The 19,102-nt window shown below is 46.6% G+C and overlaps 3 protein-coding genes across 4 annotated transcripts; 1 reads left to right on the top strand and 2 right to left on the bottom strand.

Annotated features, from left to right (window-relative positions):
- The first annotated feature begins 3,938 nt into the window (after positions 1-3,938).
- Positions 3,939-5,624, top strand: LOC100834553 (probable sarcosine oxidase). 2 transcript variants are annotated; one of them, XM_010240019.3, is made up of 2 exons: positions 3,939-4,551; positions 4,668-5,624. In XM_010240019.3, the coding sequence occupies exons 1-2, from the start codon at positions 3,996-3,998 to the stop codon at positions 5,357-5,359; spliced, it is 1,248 nt and encodes a 415-aa protein (XP_010238321.3). In that variant the 5' UTR covers positions 3,939-3,995; the 3' UTR covers positions 5,360-5,624. The 2 variants fall into 2 exon arrangements, with proteins under 2 accessions (XP_010238321.3, XP_003578362.3); XM_003578314.4 differs by having other exon boundaries at positions 4,662-5,624.
- On the bottom strand, positions 5,481-7,786 carry LOC100837206 (thaumatin-like protein 1b). Its single transcript, XM_010241112.3, has 3 exons — positions 7,188-7,786; positions 6,821-7,076; positions 5,481-6,689 (listed from the first exon to the last, which is right to left on the bottom strand). The coding sequence occupies exons 1-3, from the start codon at positions 7,777-7,779 to the stop codon at positions 6,386-6,388; spliced, it is 1,152 nt and encodes a 383-aa protein (XP_010239414.2). The 5' UTR covers positions 7,780-7,786; the 3' UTR covers positions 5,481-6,385.
- A 1,044-nt stretch (positions 7,787-8,830) lies between these two features.
- Positions 8,831-10,376, bottom strand: LOC100834253 (30S ribosomal protein S16-2, chloroplastic/mitochondrial). Its single transcript, XM_003578313.4, has 3 exons — positions 10,150-10,376; positions 9,890-9,935; positions 8,831-9,319 (listed from the first exon to the last, which is right to left on the bottom strand). The coding sequence occupies exons 1-3, from the start codon at positions 10,280-10,282 to the stop codon at positions 9,079-9,081; spliced, it is 420 nt and encodes a 139-aa protein (XP_003578361.1). The 5' UTR covers positions 10,283-10,376; the 3' UTR covers positions 8,831-9,078.
- Positions 10,377-19,102: the final 8,726 nt, after the last annotated feature.

Here is a 19,102-nt window from a genome sequence, read left to right as displayed (position 1 = left end):
GGAGCTGCTTGTCGCGGGGGAGCTTGGGGTCGCGTCGGGCTCGGGCGGATCCAGCCTCAGGGAGTCGATGCGGTCCTTGTAGGCAGGTCGGCGAGGGCGTGGAGGCGCGAGAGTTGCGGAATCGAGCTTGGCAGCCTTCTACCGGAGCCCAGGAAGACGAGACGCGCGGCAATGGCTCAGGTGCGTGCGGGGTCCAGGAGGTGCGGGAGAGGCGGTTCGTGAATCTGGTGATAAAGAACTCCGCCGAATCGCATTTGAAGCCGCAGATGAACCAGCCAGGAAGAAGGAGGCTTTCCCACCGATGTTGACCCTGCGGGAGCTGCCGCGCCCATGTCCAAACTTCACTGCAGCCCGCCGGCACCTACGGCTTCGAGATGGTGTGCCTCCACGCCACACCACCTGTGTGCCGTGGATCTCTGTGCCATGAAACATAAACGAGAGCACCCACTGCACACCAAGTTTGGCAAGACGTGAATCCACCTGAGGGAGAGGAATGGCAAGTTTCTCATCGCAAGGACCTTTGAGGAAGAAGGGGCATCACTTCACCTCTAAACTCCGTTCCACCCTAACTCCACTTCACCTCAAAAAAGCGTTTGGCACACATACCAGCTCCACACTGTCATTTTCTTTGTTTGCTGTCTTTTTTTTGGTTTCTTTCCATTATGGATCATCGATGGACTAGATTACTTCAGCTGTGAACTGTGGTAATGTTCTGCAAAATTAGGTAGCACATTCGGTTACTGTTAATGGAGAGGAAGGCTGAGTTCAGAGGCGAAATCAGAGAGGACGCGGCTTCTGTTTGTCACAAAAAAAAGGGAATAGCTAGCTCCGGTCAGGGTCCTAGATGTGGGAATGGCAACTTAGCTTAGCTGTTAGGAGGGGGACGACGAAGTTGTTACCTTCTCCGTGGCGGCGAATCCCCTTGGCGGCGGCGAATCACTTGAAGGGCGGGCTCGAGGGCGAACGAGATTGAAGCGGGATCGCAGGAGAACGTGGGCGGGAGGTCGCGGGAGAACGAGGGCGGGAGGTTGCCGGAGAAGGATTCCGGCGGGAGCAGCGCGGCCGGCTCTGCTAGGGCTGCAGATGAGCCGCCTTGGTTTTGCCCGTCTCCGCCTCTTTCTGTCGATGGATGGGGATGGATGGGGATTGGGCGTTGGGGTAGACGAGGAGTCAGGCGTGGGGATAGAAAGATAACGGTTCGGTTCACTAATGGCATTGGTGGGTAAATTATTTCAACTTTAGGTGAAGTGGAGCAGGTGAATCACCTCTTTCTTGGCTCCAGTAAAATGAACTAGAGAGTTATATGGCTTCTCTTCAGCTATGTGGTGAAGTTTAGAGTGTTTGGGACGACTTCACCTGCTCCACTGCTGAAGCTGTGAAGTGGAGCCCTCCCAAACAGGCTCTAAATGTGAAAATATACGGGGGTAAATGCATAAATGGGATGGACCTGACAGTGGGCCCCACATGTAAGAAAAAATGTCAAATGCGCTTAAACATCGGTTTTGGGTAACTAAGAAGATTAGGCGGAAGAAGTGTGATTCTGCGAGAAATTTTTCAAAAAATGTGGTTCTGTGAGAAGGCTGCCTCAAGGAGTGTAGTTCCTTGAAATTTACTCAAATAATTACGACAAAAATCCACGGACACCCATGCCATGTGTTAGTAGTACGTACAAGTTTATGTGGATCTATAACATGTTCGAAGACGACAAAAGTTTCACCTTATAAATTGGTATCTCACTAAACTACTAAGTATCATGCAAGCTTTGGAATTTTCTGAATTTTAGAATGTAAAGAAAAGAATCCAAATCCTTCCATGTGGGGTTGTGCCCACCCAATAGAGGATGATGTATGGCTATCCCTAGCTTCATGAGATTCTTTTATTTTCCGGAAATATTTTGCGCGCTTAGATTAATGTTTCTACTCTCTCCATACCATATTAATCGTTCAAGAAAGAGAAAAGGGCAAGCCAAAGATCATTCTTTTTTTAAATAGTTATTACAAGCTTTGACTAGGTAAAGCATAGGCACAACACAGGAGAGCAACAAAACACACGACCCAACGAAGGGATAAGATGATTCTTGGGTACTAGCTAGACCGGCGAGGTCTTTGGCCTCGGTGAGGATCCAGCTGCAGGCTTGATCCTTAATGCGAGAGATGATCACCACAGGAAGAGCTGAAATGTTCGGAAAAATCTGTGTGCATGTTGTGCTTCTTCCCAAGCTCCTAGGTAGCGAGAATGTGAAGGTAGCAGGAGAAAGCGTCCCTTGGACACAGAGGATGCCTTGTAACCAGATCAGGAAAAAAAAAGCATCGGATCTGATTGGATGAAACAGAAGGAATGATCACATTGGAATTGTCAGGTATATGTTGGTTCTCCACATATTGTTAGTGTGTGCTTTACAGAATGATTATCTGTCAAGCTGAACTCACTGAAGATGCAATTTATAATATGCATAATGCGACCACATTAGGAGACAACGTAGTAGGACTCATGCTGCAGCATTTCTAGAAAGGCAAACAAAAGAGAGTTAATCTCATCAGAAGCGCAAAAAAGAACTTCTTTTTTTTTTGTCTTGCAGCCCTATTCTATATGATAGAACAGAAAATTAATCATGCCTCCTTAGAGGCGACTCAGGGGGTTCCAGACCTAGCCACCGCCGGCTCTCTCCTCTCCGTCCTCCTCCTCGCCGTGGTGGCGGCGGCCCCCGGCTGCCTCCAAAGGTGGTGGTCGGGGATGGTCGCGACGGTCTTCTTCACGGCCAGAGGCAGCCTTCAGCGCAACAGCGGCCTGGCCGGCGTGCCGGAGAAGCGAGGGCGCTGCGCGCCGTCGTGGGGGCTTTGGTGCCCGGTGGAAGGCGGCGATTGGCCGGGTTCTACTGCAACCGCCAGGATTTGTGACTTCTTGTCTAGATCTGGGGCGGTTGGGGCTTCTCGGCGGCAGGCTCAACGCTGGCAGGTCTAGGGCTCGGGGGTGGCGCTCCCCCTCGGTGGTCCGGTAGCTCCCTTCGTCGTATGGGTGGTCTGCAGCTTAGGCCGCCTCCACTCTTTTTCTCCTTGTCCACGTTATTGTCCCTGCATGGATGGGAGAGGCCGGGAGAAATCTCGGACCGGCCTTCGCCGGTTCCGGCAATGACGATACCTGCGGGTGCCGTAGCCCTCCTTGGAGGCATTGTGGTGGCCTCTCTCTCAGATCCGGGTGAAAATCCAAGGTCCTGTGGACCGGGCAGCGGCATCACGTTTGTGTCGTAATCTCCATGGAGACGTTGTCTTGGATCTGTCGACTCCTTGCAGGTGGGGTGGCGTTGGTGGATGATCGGGAGCGGCCTTTCCTCTTCCTCTTCGGTTGTCGTCGATCTTATGTTCGTGCTTCGTGAAGAGCTTCGCGTTCCTGGTGTTGCCTCGGCTGATCGGTGCCTTTCGACGGCGTGAATGACCAGCTTCTATTCGCAATCCTCGGGGTTGTCCTACGGTGGTCAAGGTTCGTGTGCGGTGAGGTCTCGACTTCACATCGACCTTCGACTATGGTCTCGGCGGTGTGAGGTCCTTCGACCATGCCTGCTACACTCGTTGGCCTGTTGCTCCGTTAGCCGTGGTGATGAAAGCTAAGTTGGCGTAGAAGTTTGTGTATGTTGCAATGTCTTGGCCTTTCGATTGCATTAGGAGTGCTCCTCTAGCGATGCATGTGTGCGTTGTTGTTGTTGTGACGATGATCGTCGTGTAAGCTATTTTGGATTGCTCTTTTATTTCTGTAACTCTTCTCTTAATATATTGAAAGCAGCGTTGCTGTCTTTGGTCAAAAAAAAAGATCACGACTCCAATGTAGGTTCTGTTAGAGATGTAATATATCTGGGATTTGAGATAAAATAGAATCAGTTTAACCGAGATTTTCAACCATAAATCTCTAACAGGTTCCGGAGATATAATATGCCTCCAGTGCCTTCTATCCTATCTCTGATCCCCAACCATAAATCTCTAACAGACGCACGCACATCGCCCATGGCTGCGCCGGCGTCCGGGTCCTCCCGGCGGTACGACGTGATCGTGGTGGGCGCGGGGATCATGGGCAGCTGCGCGGCGCACGCGGCGGCGTCCCGCGGCGCGCGCGTGCTCCTCCTGGACCGCTTCGACCTCCTCCACCACCGGGGCTCCTCGCACGGCGAGTCACGCGCCAGCAGGGTCACCTACGCGGAGGCCTACTACCCGCCCATGGTGCGCCTCTCCCACCGCCTCTGGGACGAAGCCCAGCGCGACGCCGGCTACCGCGTCCTCACGCCCACGACGCACCTGGATCTGGGCCCGCGCCACCAGCCCGCGCTCCTCGCGGCCATCGCCAACGGGGCCGCTACCGAGATCCCGGGCGCGGACGCGGCGAGGGAGCGGCCGGCGTGGGCGGACGCCTTCAGGGTGCCCGACGGATGGACGGCCGCGAAGAGCGAGCTCGGCGGGGTCATCAAGGCCACCAAAGCCGTGGCCATGTTCCAGGCGCTCGCTGTCAGGATGGGCGCCGTCGTCAGGGACGGGGTCGAGGTGGTCGACATCGCCAAGAACCAAGGTGAGTGACGGGTTACCTCGTGTCCTTCATCTCACCTCCAACCAATAATTTCCTCGATATATTAATTCTGCTAACTCATGAAAATAAATTCTTCTTTCTATATATATAAGGAGAAGAAGTGATCGTGGTTCGGACATCAAGCGGCGAGGAGTTCCACGGCGGCAAGTGTATCATCACGGTGGGCGCGTGGACGCGCAAGCTGGTGAAATCGGTCACCGGCGACAGCATGGACCTGCCGGTGCAGCCTCTCCACACACTCATCTGCTACTGGAAGGTGAAGCCAGGCCACGAGCACGAGCTCGCGGCGGAGGCCGGCTTCCCAACGTTCGCCGGCTACGGTGACACGCACATCTACAGCACGCCGTCGATGGAGTACCCGGGCCTGATCAAGATTTGCATGCACGGAGGGCCACAGTGTGACCCGGACCGGAGGGACTGGGCCGCCGCCACGGGCGAAGGCGAAGGAGGGCTGGTGGGCCCCGTGGCGCAGTGGATCGACGAGGTGATGCCGGAATGCGTGGACACCGCCGGCGGGCCGGTGCTCCGGCAGCCGTGCATGTACTCCATGACCCCCGACGATGACTTCGTGATCGATTTCCTTGGCGGGGAGGAGTTCGGGAAGGACGTGGTGGTTGGCGCTGGGTTCTCCGGGCACGGGTTTAAGATGGGCCCGGCTATCGGCAGGATACTCGCAGAGATGGCATTGGACGGCGAGGCTCGGACCGCGTCGGAGGCCGGAGTGGAGCTCCAGCACTTCAGGATCTCCCGGTTCGAGGGCAACCCGATGGGGAATGCCAAGACCTACTAAGATGATATGGATTATGAAAATGATCCAAGCGACATGATGTCCGGTATTTCGATTGATGCATGATCAATGCATTGTCGTACAACTTTTAGACTTCTATTTGTGGCTTTGGTTGATCTGTGAGTTTTCTGGACATTAATAGTGTTGTGTCTTGTGTGGCACCTGCGCAGTGTATTCTTCTGACTCTCTGGCGTGCTTACGAGTTTTAACCTTTGTCGATCATTTTGGCCCAAAGAGAATCATATATAGCGTGTGGCGGTGTGCATTATCTCCACTCTCCAGTGCGGCCATCAGTATCAAGGCCAAAAGATCATGGTTTTGTCAGTAGTTTCCTTGAATATTAGCTGTTGGTCTTGTTGGATCTGGATGGTGTATGACTTGTATCGCTGGTAACCTTAGCAGAACCTCTTAGGCTTTCTAATAAAGCCGGGCAGGCCTTAAAAGCCTTTGATCGAAAAATCAAGGCCAAAAGATGGAAGGAGACAAGCTGCACCGCGGCCATATTAAGTTTTTGTTTTTGAAACTAAGCCACATATTAAGTAGATCGGTACAAGTTACATCTATGATGCTACAAATTTCAATTTCAAAATTCAGTACATGCATGAAGGAACAAAAAAAAAGACAAATTGAACTGTGGATAGTAGCAGAAAATGCTATTCCCAACGCATTCTAATTTGGTACTGTTCACATCTCGATTTATCCTTTTCGTTTCTCGGTTTGTCATGTATGAATGCCCTCAACATTTTTTAATTTTTTTTTTGCAACTTTCTGGTAGTTATACCATGACTTAGAGCATATGCATTATCTGAAGAGTTAGCCTGAAATCTGACTTAATTAGCATCTGCACTGTCAATTGCCAATTTTACTTCAACGATCGATCGATCAGCATAAAATGGACGCGATCTTAACGAATATTGGAGCCTAGCATCTAACTAATCAAGGTGAGCTCCCGATTCTTGATCGCTCCGGGGCCGCACGTACTCGAAACATGCAAGCACAAGTCGCAGCAGGGCGACAGATCGAGCGCGGTCAGAAAGAGAAGACGAGCAGCAGGAGTGGAAGCCATGGCCGGACAACGTGTCTCGTGATCGCCGACGAGGCCGCCATCGCCGGCGGTACACGATCGCCTCCGCGGCCGTAGTTGTAAACCGGCGGCCTATAACTATAAGCACCTCCATCGCCGTCATCGTTGTTGCTGCTGCCGTAAACCGGTGGTTTATACGCACCCGCGCCACCGTTGCCGAACGCCGGCGGCGCATCGCCTTGGCCGCCGGTCCCGTGGCCGCCGCTGTCGATCTGTGCGCCGAGGAACACAGCCTCAGATTCCTTTATCCTGCAACAAGAAATCGAGTCAGGATTCAGGAAGCAAGCGCATTGAGTAACACATTTTTTTGTTTTGTTTTGACAGCTTGAGTAACACAAGTACAGACGTGTAGGAAGAAACAATGTAAGAAACAAACTGACCCGGAGGTCGGGAGGCAGAAGGCGACGGTGTAGTCGGCGGCGTTGCAGGTGAAGGTGCTGGTGCTGTCGTCGTAGGCGTAGCTGTAGGCGCGCGGGCACGCCGCCTTGAAGATGGACGAGTAGGCCGTCGGCTTGCAGGCCCCCGGCGTGTCGTAGGCGCCGCTGCAGCAGTACCTCTCCTCCCCGAACGCCTCGCACGCGCTCCTGCACGCGATCGCCCCGGCCCCGCACTCCACCTGCAGCTCCTTCGGGCACGCTGACATTGATAGATATCCATCAAATGATCAGAGCCGGCAATGGCAATGGCAATGGCATTGGCGGCGCATGGCCTGGAAGCCGGTGACTGAGAACAGAGCAAAGCGCTTACAGCGGTTGAGGTCGGCCATGCAGCCGGTGGCGTTGCAAGCCTGGGCTTGGGCTTGGGCCGCGCGCGGGATGGCTACGACGGGGAGGTTGTACCCGTCGACGAGGCTCACGTCGTAGAAGTCCTGGGTCCCGGCTCCGGCGCCGACGGCGGCCTTGGCCAGCGTGACCTCGAACAGCGTGGCGGGCGGGGTGGCGCCGGCGCCGCGGCAGTCGACCCGACCGCCGCAGTCGCCCGTCTGGCACGTACCGGCGCCGGACGCGTCGAACACGCACCCGGTGCGCGCCCACATCCGGCCCGACCACCCCGCGGGCGCCGCGAGCCGGGCCGTCTGGCCCGGCCCGAGCTCGAACCCCGTCGTGGACAGCTGCGGCGTCCCGGAGCCCGCCAGCGTGCCAGGCCAGATCGTGTAGGGGCAGTAGTTGGAGATGGTGAACGTCGTCGTGCCCGCCGACACCGGCAGCCATGGCGCCCACGCCAGCAGCACCACGACTCCGAGCCTGAGCTTGTTGCAGTGGTAATGGCGGCTTGGCTGTCCCATGGTGAGATGGCTCTGGGCCCGACGTGATGTTGATCGGAAGAGAGAAGAACACATTTGAGACGAAGCTCCAGGATTTAAATATGAGAGAGAGGGGAGGGGGGGGGGAGTGTTGCAGAGCTTCAAACCAGGCAGAGAAGGCTTGACTTGGTGAGCTTGGTTTGGCATGTTTGCGTGGGTGGGGTGGCCTAGGGATGAAGAAATGCCTTTTGGGACGATGCAGGCTTGTGATGGTGACATGGTGGCGTTAGCCCCAAACAAGAAAAGAAATACCTTGATTCCTGGTCAAACATGCTCTGTTTTGTGAGTCTCAAGTCTTAACTAGTCTTTGATCTGTATAGCCTGTTCCAGCAGTTGGACAGGCAGAGCACATTTGTCTCGGTCGAATGCAGGAACAGGAAATTGTGCTGAGCTATATCATTAGCAACTGTCAGGATAACAGCATGAAAATGATGTGAACTTCCTACCTGTCCACTGTAATTCAGTGAGGTACACTTTGATCTCTTCTTTTTGTACTCCCTCCGTCCAACAAAAAATGTCTCAACTTTGTCCAAATTTGAATGCATCTATCCACTAAGTCATGTTTAGATACATCTAAATTTTTACAAACTTGAGACATCTTCTGTTGCACGGAGGAATACCAAACATTTCATTCAGGTAACTTGGCGTCTTTTCTTCTTAATATTATTTGTCAATGTTATGCCAAAGGAGTATTTTGAGTGCTGTCTTGTTTTTACCAAGGGAGATACTGTTTTGTCTAATGGTATATCTAGTTTGTTTTATTCAGTTCTGAACATCACCCCTGTCATCTAAAATAAACATCTCCTCTGTGCTCTTTAATTTCACGTGTTGGAGTCGGAATACAAACCCGTTATGGCAGTAAAGACCTACAAGGAACCACACAAGAAAACATCCAACACGAGCAAACATCACACGTATCCATACGGATGGTAAAAAAGTGCACCTTCTTTAGCTCCATGATCAAGCAATATATGGCCTTTGCAACTAGATCAGATAAAGCATAAGATCTGATTGGATCACATATTGGAATTGTCAAGCATATGTTGATTCTTCCCAAATTGTTGTTGTGTGCTTTACAGAACGATTATTTGTGAAACTGAGCATCCATTAACAACTCACAGGAACTCATTGAAGGTGCAATTTATACCATGCATAATCCATTCAAAAGGAAGCATATTAGGAGACAACAGAGTAGAACTCATGGTGCAGCATTTCTAGAAAGGCAGACAGTGGAGAGTTACATAACTAAAATGTCGCTCATAATCTTATCAGAAGCACAACAAACAAGTTCTTTTGTCTTGCAGCACCAATCTATATGGCATAACAGAAAATCAATCACGCCTCCAACGTAGGTTCTGTAGATTCTTCAGCATCCCCTTCAGTAGCATTGGGATCATCAACAATTGTGACACCCTCCAGATTCAAGGGACGCCCAGTCATCGGATGAATGGGGTTCCTATCACGAGGTCCACCCTTCCGGCCCATAGCTAGCAATGGAGGTGGAGGTAGAACCCCAGCACGGAAGAGGATGCGCTGCACAGGATCTGATGGCTGAGCCCCAACAGACAGCCAGTACCTACAATAGAAGTATAGTTGTATGGTATCACTTGTATGGTGTTATGTAGTCTTCTAGGGCAGGCAGTAAAAAATGCCTAGCATATTGGTAGCAGATGCTCATTAGCTCTGCTATAGATGCAATCAAGCACATCTCACGGCTCGAAATGCCCGAATTTATTCATTACATGGTCACATCTGTATTTTATTTTTCCCCGAGGAAGGCAGTGAGGGTAGAATGAGCGAATGATACTTGCTAATTTGCAACATAATCAACTAGCATAGTGCAGCTTCACTTGTTTTCTTTTTCTTTACCTTCTCAACATCCCCAAGACCCCAATGATACAAGGTACTGCCTCAGCATGAGATGGCAAGGCCCATAAGACTAAATCACCCCCCATTTATTTAGATTTAACATCTAAAATGCACAACCCTCCATCAAAGCTTAACATTTCAGGGATGAATAAACAATAAAGCAATGGTACTTCTGTACTAGGTGCAGCCAAAGCTGTATTACGCGATTTTTTCTCCAAAAGGTAACAAAATTGAGCAATGACCTCTGAAATGTAAACCAACAGCAAGCAGAACTCACTTGACTCGGTCGAATTTCAGCCCCATTCTCTTGCCACCATCCTTCCCTGCAAACAGCAATAGAAGGCACACATTTCCTCATCAGCTAATCTTCGGGTATCACTAAAGCTCCTACGCACGCACAAAATCGCATCACAAATCCTTCGCACGTACGACCAGAGCTAGCGGAGCCGATTCGTCGAAATCAATAATCGGGTATAACGAGCTACTCGAACAGATCGAGCGGGACTTTGAGGTGGGGGCGGGAGGGGGGACTCTCACCGGGGAGCGGGTTGTAGTAGCCGAGGACCTCGAGGTGCTTGCCGTCGCGCGGGGAGCGGCTGTCAGCGGCCATCACCCGGTAGAACGGCCGGTTCCGGCAGCCGAACCGCGCGAGCCGGATCCGCACCACCATGATGCTTTCTTCACCCTCGCCGCCTTCGCCTTCGCTTTCTCCGGGGTGAGGTCGTCTGGAAGAAGGGTTTTAGGTTGGGGATTTCAGTGTGTGTTTTCCGGTTTCCCCTCCCGGGCTGGGCCTATCCAAATGGTTGCACGAATATTGGGCCGAAATGAGGCATTTCTCTCTGCGGGCATCGGTTTTGGGCTATCCAAATGAAATTCGCCGAAAAAACTAAATTTAAACATGATTCAGTGTATAGATGCATTCAAATTTAGTCAAAGTCGAGACATCCTTTGTTGCACGGAGGAAGTATAAATTTTTACTATTTTTTTTTCCATTTGATCAATTACAGTTTTGCGCAAAACAATTTTTACCTCTGATAGGGAGTAAGACGCCATAAAAATTGTCAGTAAAATACACTTACAATTCAACACGAGTTGTCAGAAACATGTACAAACAGTAAAACACTGACAAAAAAAGTGTCAAGTACAGAAGGAATCTCTGCCATATGGAAGAATAGCAAGCTCGTAGATATAATTTGGAAACACTCTGGAATCTGGCACTGATCGCCGGAGAATATTGTCACTGCCGCCTTTTAGAACACTGCCCCCGTTGGTCTTGTCATGGTTGGTGCAGATATGTTTTCCTGCAGAAAAGATGAAAGAACACATTCAGGTTAAGCTTTGTCCAAGAATGAACAGAGTGAGAACGGAATGGGGCGAAAGAAAAGAATAAGAGACAGGAACTGAACAAGCAATAGCTTTCTTGTTTGTAGTGCACCAATTGATATTGTTCCCTAACAGACAGCGATGACATTTGTGTCGCTGTTATCTAACAAACATCATATATCTGTATTGGCATGTTTTTCTTACCTAAGAACACCTAAAAGTGAAACAACCAGCAAGTAAAGTAGAGATTTCTTGCCACAACTACAGAATATGTGTCCAGACTGAAAACCCATGTGGGTACTAGCTTCTCTGAAACCATGAGAGAGCAGAATGCTGCGCTAAATCTGATTTCTGACGCGCCTTGCATCCGCGGAAACCTTTGGATTCAGTTCTTCTCTGTTAGAAGAAAAAAAAATATCATCCAAATACAGCCATTATGCATCTTAAACAAAGCAGTAAACCAGAAACTTTCCATCTCCTAACTTTTCCTCTCATGACTTTGAAAAATTGTTGTCATGAATTGAGAAAATACCCGACGATGCCTAATTTTTCTCCAACTTTGACAAAAAAAAAATGGATAATGCTTTTGAGATAAAAGCTGAGTTCTGCATCCCTTCATCCTTTTCCTAGAAATCTTAGTGGTGAGTATTCAAAATTTAAATGCATGTTAGGTAGAGAGAAATTTCTGCACGTCCAAGTGAAGATATTAAATTTCTGCTACATCTAGTCAACAGATTGTGGAGAACCTGTCTCTAAGACGTTCCTGCATTAGTGCAACTGAAAAACGGATAGCAGATACGAACTAGTACTAACCGAAAAAAACAATATTTTTTATTAATTCGGTTCATGATTCACTATGCCTGAAGAGATCCAGTTATCCATAATCAGCCTGTATGCCTAATTCGGACAATAAAAAGCTGCATGCCAGAACAATTATTTATTAGGCACTGAACGCATAGCATTCTATCTCCCAGAATAATAAATGGAAGCATTTCTTTAGTCTCTTCTTCCTTCCCATCTACTCTCCATCTATCTCCCAGAATCCCACAAAACATCCGTTGCTACATTTCCGTTTATGTGCCATTGAACAACAAATATTTTTGAGTTCTGTCTCCCAACATTACTGAACTGCAGTATTGTTACGAGTACTACACAAAGAGAGTACATACTTATGTTGCTACTAATATCCATGGATATATCGAGTAAGCAATCTCTAACTTGCTACTAGTCAGATGTGAAAACAAAATAGTTCATGTATTTCCTCTAATGATTAAAAGGAAAGTGAAAGGACACAAAAAAAAGGCACAATACATAAGGATAGAATGGAAGTTCAACGTCTATCTTCTATGACCATGAAAGCTACTCCTGCGAATGCACTCATCTACAAGAAATCCAGATACTCCACATTTCAAATCTCCAAGTGAATGGCCAAAGTAAAATATGCAATTATATATTCCTGTTAGGTTGGGTGTGAGTGCATGAATGCTTAGCTAACAAATCTTCGAAATGGGGCAAGGATGCTGACAACAAGCGATTGCGTGCCTAAGTTTCTTACAAACAACTTTGATGTGAACGGCTACTTTGGTTTCGTCGTTGTTTCGGTGATGGTGTTGAATAATTTGATAACTTTATCAGTAAGACTCAGTTTGGTATTGATGCAATTCTATCAATCAGTCACCAAGAGTAGTTACGGGTCAATCTCTCTCATCCATCAATGACGTAGGCGTAGTAGGATTGTTCTGTTCAACTTCAAATAGCACAATCAACAGGGGAGGAGCTTAATTAGGGCCAGGGCGCCTCCTAACTGCAAAACTCGTTGTTAAGTATTTTTTTACTTATATATCAATCAAAAGCAAGTTATAAAAAATATAATTATATTTTACAATTATTAACATTTTGGTTCAAGCTCCGTCACTAACAACAAAAGGCCTTTCCTACTTGTATTTCACTGTAACAATTTCTTACAGACTTGACTTAATAATGATGTAGTTACAAACATGACTGCCATTTAATTTCATAACGCTAGGTGTTTCAGAAGTAAATTTCATTTCCATCAAATAAAGCCCTTTCACAATAAACATAACTTATCCCACACATTATAAGAGCAAACGGTGGACATAAAAAAGACAGGCCTCTGCCACAAATACGAAGTTAGTTAATGATGTGAACCTCGGCAGAAGTGCAGCACAGAGGATGGCTCTAGTTTCTTTATATAATAACAATCAACAAATGCACACATGACATAGAAGGAATCAATCACAAGGTTCTTCTTGAGGGAAAGGTATCATATCAAACCTACATAATTTTGCCAAGCCCTAACTAGAACGAACCTACTGCAGAATCAAAGGTACCCAAATTAGACAGCAGCACAAGATGATAGGTGAATTATCACAGGATGAGCATTTGTTGTCTGAAACTGGGATCATGGTTCTTATCCAGCAACTTAATCTCCTTTCTTGGTTCCAAAATCATATTAAAATTGTGTTTGATAAAAAATGTGTCTGAACAAAAATACTTGCACATAGAACCTAGAAGAAGAAACTCTGCTCTCCAGCAACATCCAGAGCACCATATCAGTTTGTGGTGAAAAATTCAATCCACAAACCTCTTGTTAACCTAACTGATTTCTTGTAGTATACAGTTAAACCAACATAAGCATTAAGTTATCAGGGAAAGAACACTGGTTGTTACTTCATTGGCAGTAGTATTAATCCATAATGCATAAAAGAAACTAATTCCACCAATAGAAGAAGCATTGGTATGTTTACCTTATTAGGAACCGAATCTTATTGTACCCCTGTAACTCACTGTCTACACAAGCCAAACTATTGCCTTCGGAAAAACCAACCGTCCATAATTAGTTAGCAAGCATTAATCATGAAGATGAAGATAGAATAGTGATTTAGTTAGCCAATCAATTATTAGATCACCAACATGATCAAAATAAAAAGGGAGTACGACAACCACTATAAAATTGTCACCTTCAAGGAAACATACTAACTTTGGTATGATTATTTTTGCTTGTCCTAAAGGGCAGTAAGCTTAATCACAGTTTCTATTAGATTTAAGTATTTTCAATTTTAGCGTTGTCTTTCCTTCAACAAACTGCACAATATATTGGAAGCAAATATTCATGAGCGATAGCCCACAACCGATGAATTTCTAGAAACATTATCTAAACTTTTACGGGACATGTTCTGAGACATAGGATCGCTCAACCTGGTATTATATGAAAATTAGCAAGCAAAACCTAAAATTTAATCTTATCAGTTGACAGAGGAACTAGTCATTGATTAAATGAACGATAAAACCATGGACTGGCTGGAACTAGCTCCACATGCCCGAACTTGGATCTTGAAGAAAGATGTTCTCTTTAATGTACTATGCACCAGAAAAATGTGAGCTAGACTATAATTTGCAAATGCTGTCGTTAGAGGAAAAGAAGTGAAAATGATGTAGGAGGCTGGAAGAATTGGAGACAAGCAACGTGCCGGCACATACAAATGACACCCCTACAACTCCACCTGTCAGGTACTCTGTTGTTGACAAGACCAAGATAAGAAATATGATGATCACGTTTTCATTTGCCTATCATGATATTTCATGTTTACCATCGAGAAACCAAAATTTCCTTCTTCATGACAGCATCACATCGGATTAAGTAAAAGTATTATACATGAAGCTTCACGCTATAATATTTTTCAGTGTCATTGTTCATACGTAACTCTAAAAAGACAGTGCTGATGAATATGGATACGGCAATGTGAACATGATCTTTTAAGTATGCAACCTGTTAGAAGTCTTGCAGACAAATATAGATTAGATGAGGAAGGTAGAAGCTACCTTTCACGAGTCATTAGCTTGTTTTCATAACTAGCAACAAATACTGGATCCATTTTGATACCACTGCATCCCTAGTATGTTAATTAAACTTATTTTCTTGTACACAACTATCCCGAACTTCCCATGATCAGGTAAAAGAAAAGGTACAATAATCTCCAGCATAATAGAAGTTTTAAATAACTTGGTAACAAGACAAACACATAATGTTGAACAAGATAGAAATAATCTAAAATTTACATGCTTATTGAACCTGCCGTAAGAGACCTTCTAAAACAATTTAAATGAAATGCTGACAAAATTCATCCATCAATGATTTAATACTGTCAAGATTTTGCTATATTAAAGTTTGAACCAGCATCACAAACATTACTATCATGCAAAGTAGTCAAACAAAAATGTAACATCCTGGTCTCCTTTTAGGTAAGCAATTTCAAAGAAAGATATCCTATCCGTACAATGAACGTTGTAAGAAATTTGCGAGCAAAAGATCGAGACTGCTAGAAAGCTTTCGTGCACTTTCTTCCGGCAAGCGAAGTGCTTCACAAGTAATGGATGACTCACTGAAGCCAAGCTAACTAATGTCAAATGGTTGGTTTGACAGATACGAACTTTCCGCTATCGACAATTGTGTTAGCAATGGCATCACAGTCACAGGATGTTGTTCAAAACAATTGCTTAACCAGACTTATGTTTTTGTGCTTCCCACAATTTTCTAACTAAACAACTTTTAGCAATCTGAGTGCCATGTAAAACTGTCCATTTCGCTGAGTCCTACATTACAGACAGCATCACTGTGCAGATTTTCCCCATCGCTGTTCTACAAATCTTCAAATGACGCAGCGGATAACAATCATCAGTCGTATCGAAGGCGCTACCCTTCTTCCTTTATTTGATGAAAGAGAAAAGCATGCGACCTGAACACTACGAACGATAGAAGCAGCAACAGCCACGCACCTTCCAGGAGTCGCTCTCGAGGGGCGCGGCAGATCGCGGGGCCGCTCCTGTGGGCAGGCAGCGGCTGCGTTCAAAGGCGAGCTGCTCCACCCGACCGCCGCCGCCGGCTCCGCGGTCGAGCTACGGGCTACGGTGCGGCTTGGTCCGGCCGGAGGTGCGCGTGTGCGCGAGTTGGCCCAGCCGGACCGAGTATGGATGCTGAGTTGCTGACCATGTCCATGTGTACGGGCCACAGCCGGTGGGCATTCGGTTAGACCGGTTCGGTTCATCGGGTTTTGAAGAAACTCGGTTTCCTGAGATTCATGACCGATCGGTCTTTTGGAAAACAAGTAACCGACGCTCCGGTCAACCGAACAATTTAGTTCGGTTTCGGTTTTTAACCGAAGAGACCGATGTTCTTCGCTGCAGCAAGAAATTGAGCCAACATCTCAATCAGTCGCCATAGTAGATCGAATTAACCCGCCACCGCCAAGGCCACACTCAACATCGCATACAGGACAGCCGGTGTCGTCGCGCCGAGGAAGGAGAGGGAGGGATGCCGCCAACCGTCGGGAAAGAGAGAGACAGGGCCACAGGGGGGAGGAGATAGCGCAGCCTGCTCCTGGACGAGAGGGAGGAGATCGAGGGAGGAGAAACACCAGCAGGTGGTGGCCAGCGGAGGATGACGTATCCCAGATCCTGCTAGGAGGCAACTTTTTGCATATGGGCTGCAAAGTGCCTAATGCGGCCCAGGAAACCAAACAAACAAGAAAATGCATGGCGGGTGCAAGCAACCAAACACACCCTATGTTGCAATTAGTTAAACTAAGTCAAATTTGTAATTTTTTCATAATTTTTGGATAGTCTTTTCCACATGCCCACCGGCATGGCACTCCGCCTTCTTCTATATTTTATCATCTGCATTTTGATTTTCAAAGATCACCACAAAATACACAACATTGTACTTTCCAAGGCTCTGACATACGGTACTCATTGACTTTGCTTCAACAACTCCGTACACATGTCTGCTCATACATCTAAGGATCATGCCTTTACATATTAGGTCCGAATTACATATGTTCGACTCAAACATGTAAGGCCTTCTCCAACGAGACTCTTAAAAATGGATCTAAGGCTAAAATCCTAGCCATGTAGCTTGTTCGAAGTTTGTTTCCAACCCAAAAGGTCGTGTCGACGCTTAACCTAGAGTCTGGTGTTTAGGTGAACTATTAGTGTTTTTGGTTATCTAAGCACCCCAAATCACACTTCCCATTGGAGGGTGTGACATTTGTGTGGACGCTTGCTCTTTTCTCTCTTTTTAAGCATCTATATAATAGATAATCCAAACAGACCCTTAGTATTGTAACTCAACACGTACAGATATTGTATGGATATTCCAACGTGTTCTCCAAATTCCATTGTTGATTTTAGCATGGACTAGATCAAAGCAAAACACCCGAAGAATTCAGATAGCATTCTACTCCCTCTATTCCATAATTATTGTCATTGTTTTAGTTCAAATTTGAATTAAAACCACGGCAAGAATTATGGAATGGAGGGAGTGCATTATCGAGTAAACAGTATGTAGTACTCCCTCCATTCCATAATTTTTGTCGAAATATTACATGTATTTAGACGATTTTTAGGAATAGATACATCCATTTTTAGGCAAAATTGAGACATGAATTATGAAATGGAGGGAGTAGTATTTTTAGATGAAGAAATTAATTGTGACACTCAATGACTATGCCAGGACGACTTTGTTCAAGCAGACGGTGGTTATGCCACTAGTGACACATGGCTTATTTTACCAATGGGATAGAGCTGAGAGCTCCCCGCGTTTCTGCATTCGGACATGCAAAAAATCTCCCACTTGGATTGCTCCATGCTTGTACAAGGATGTGATTTCTCCCTTATTCTAGTCGCAAACAAGTGTATCGATGGACCATTTGTCCATTTCGGAGCAGAAGCAAATTGCAAGCCACCGGTTGGAGCATAGAACAGCGGAAGAGTGGATTATTAACCCACAAGAAGCCACCATTAAACTTGTGGAATTAAGCAAAACCAGAAGCCTAAGAGAGGAAATTTTGACACAGAAGAAAACGACCGACTCTTGTCAATCAGACATCAGCTACCACCATAAGTGTCCATAATCCTCCTCAAGGCACTGCACCATCCTTCTGAACCATCATTTCCTGAACTCACCTTTCACCCATCAGTTCCAAACCTTACCCTGCAAACAATCAATCTTATCAAGAACTTCGGCTACTCTCAAATCACCTCATATTTTCGTGATTCCAGAGTTTAAACAATCAAATGTTTAAATTATAAGAGATCAAAAAAAGAAAGGAAATGATTCAATAGTTCCAATCTTGTCAAAAATGAATTCAGTAAAAAAAAAGACAGAACAAAAATCAGTATGTGTGAGTTGGAAGGGCCTGTTGGCCGAAATATATTACGAAGGGGGGAAAGTGGTGTTCAACATTACAGAGATCAGGCAAAAAACCTGAAGAACATGACCCAGAGAACAGTATGTGTGAGTTAAGCTAGACTAAATCCATGGCAGATACCTACCTCTACTTAAATTAACTATCAGCAGTGCCTCTCTGTAAAATAAAGAATACACCGAAAGAAAGGCTCCAAACATGACAAAAATGACCAGTGGCAAGAGACAACTAACATGACAGTTTGAATTGTCGGTCAACATGAACAAGAGCCCTAGATTTAGGCAAGAATATTAATTAAAGAAGAACAGTTTTCTAGGGAATAATTTGAGCTGCTGTGACTTCTGAGTGACGAGCAAGAGTCAGATTAATTTGAACATATGCTTGGGCCACAGCTCATAATCTGCTGTCCTCCTGTCCCTTTGGTCAAGATTGCAACATGCTGTCATTGTCGATATTCACAAGACATGGCTCAATATGGACTTCAGTGCAAGGCAGCACTCAGAAAAAAAAAATCCCTGCACCTAATTTCTGTTTAGAGTAACTAAAAAGAGGCTAGTTAAGTGTTACTAACACATATCTGAACAATTAGCTAGCTAGCATCATATGGTAAAGAAACTTGTTATATACACTTATCCGGTCTTTTTCTTTCAGAAAATGCATGCTTATTGATTTGTTTGGATAAAATGCGTTTTTTGGCACTTTAGGCATTGATTAGAGCTCGTCGCCACTCGATCTTACATCCAAGTGCAGAAGTGCTACTGTTTTGCTCCTCATTATCCTGGCAGTTGGTTGGGTTAGAGGAGACCCAGACCCGGCGCCACGGCTTCGCTGCTGCCGATTCTCGCCCCCGGCCGGGTCAAAGGGGCGGTGGGCCCATCATATCCGACGTGCCTCCTCGAGCTTGGGCCCACCAGCACGTGTCTTGTTTGCTACTATATCTCGTG

The sequence above is a fragment of the Brachypodium distachyon genome, chromosome 4 (assembly GCF_000005505.3).
Source record: "Brachypodium distachyon strain Bd21 chromosome 4, Brachypodium_distachyon_v3.0, whole genome shotgun sequence".
Classification (NCBI taxonomy): Eukaryota; Viridiplantae; Streptophyta; class Magnoliopsida; order Poales; family Poaceae; genus Brachypodium; species Brachypodium distachyon.
Note: the sequence above shows the minus strand (reverse complement) of the source record. Positions and strands in the feature narration are given on the sequence as shown.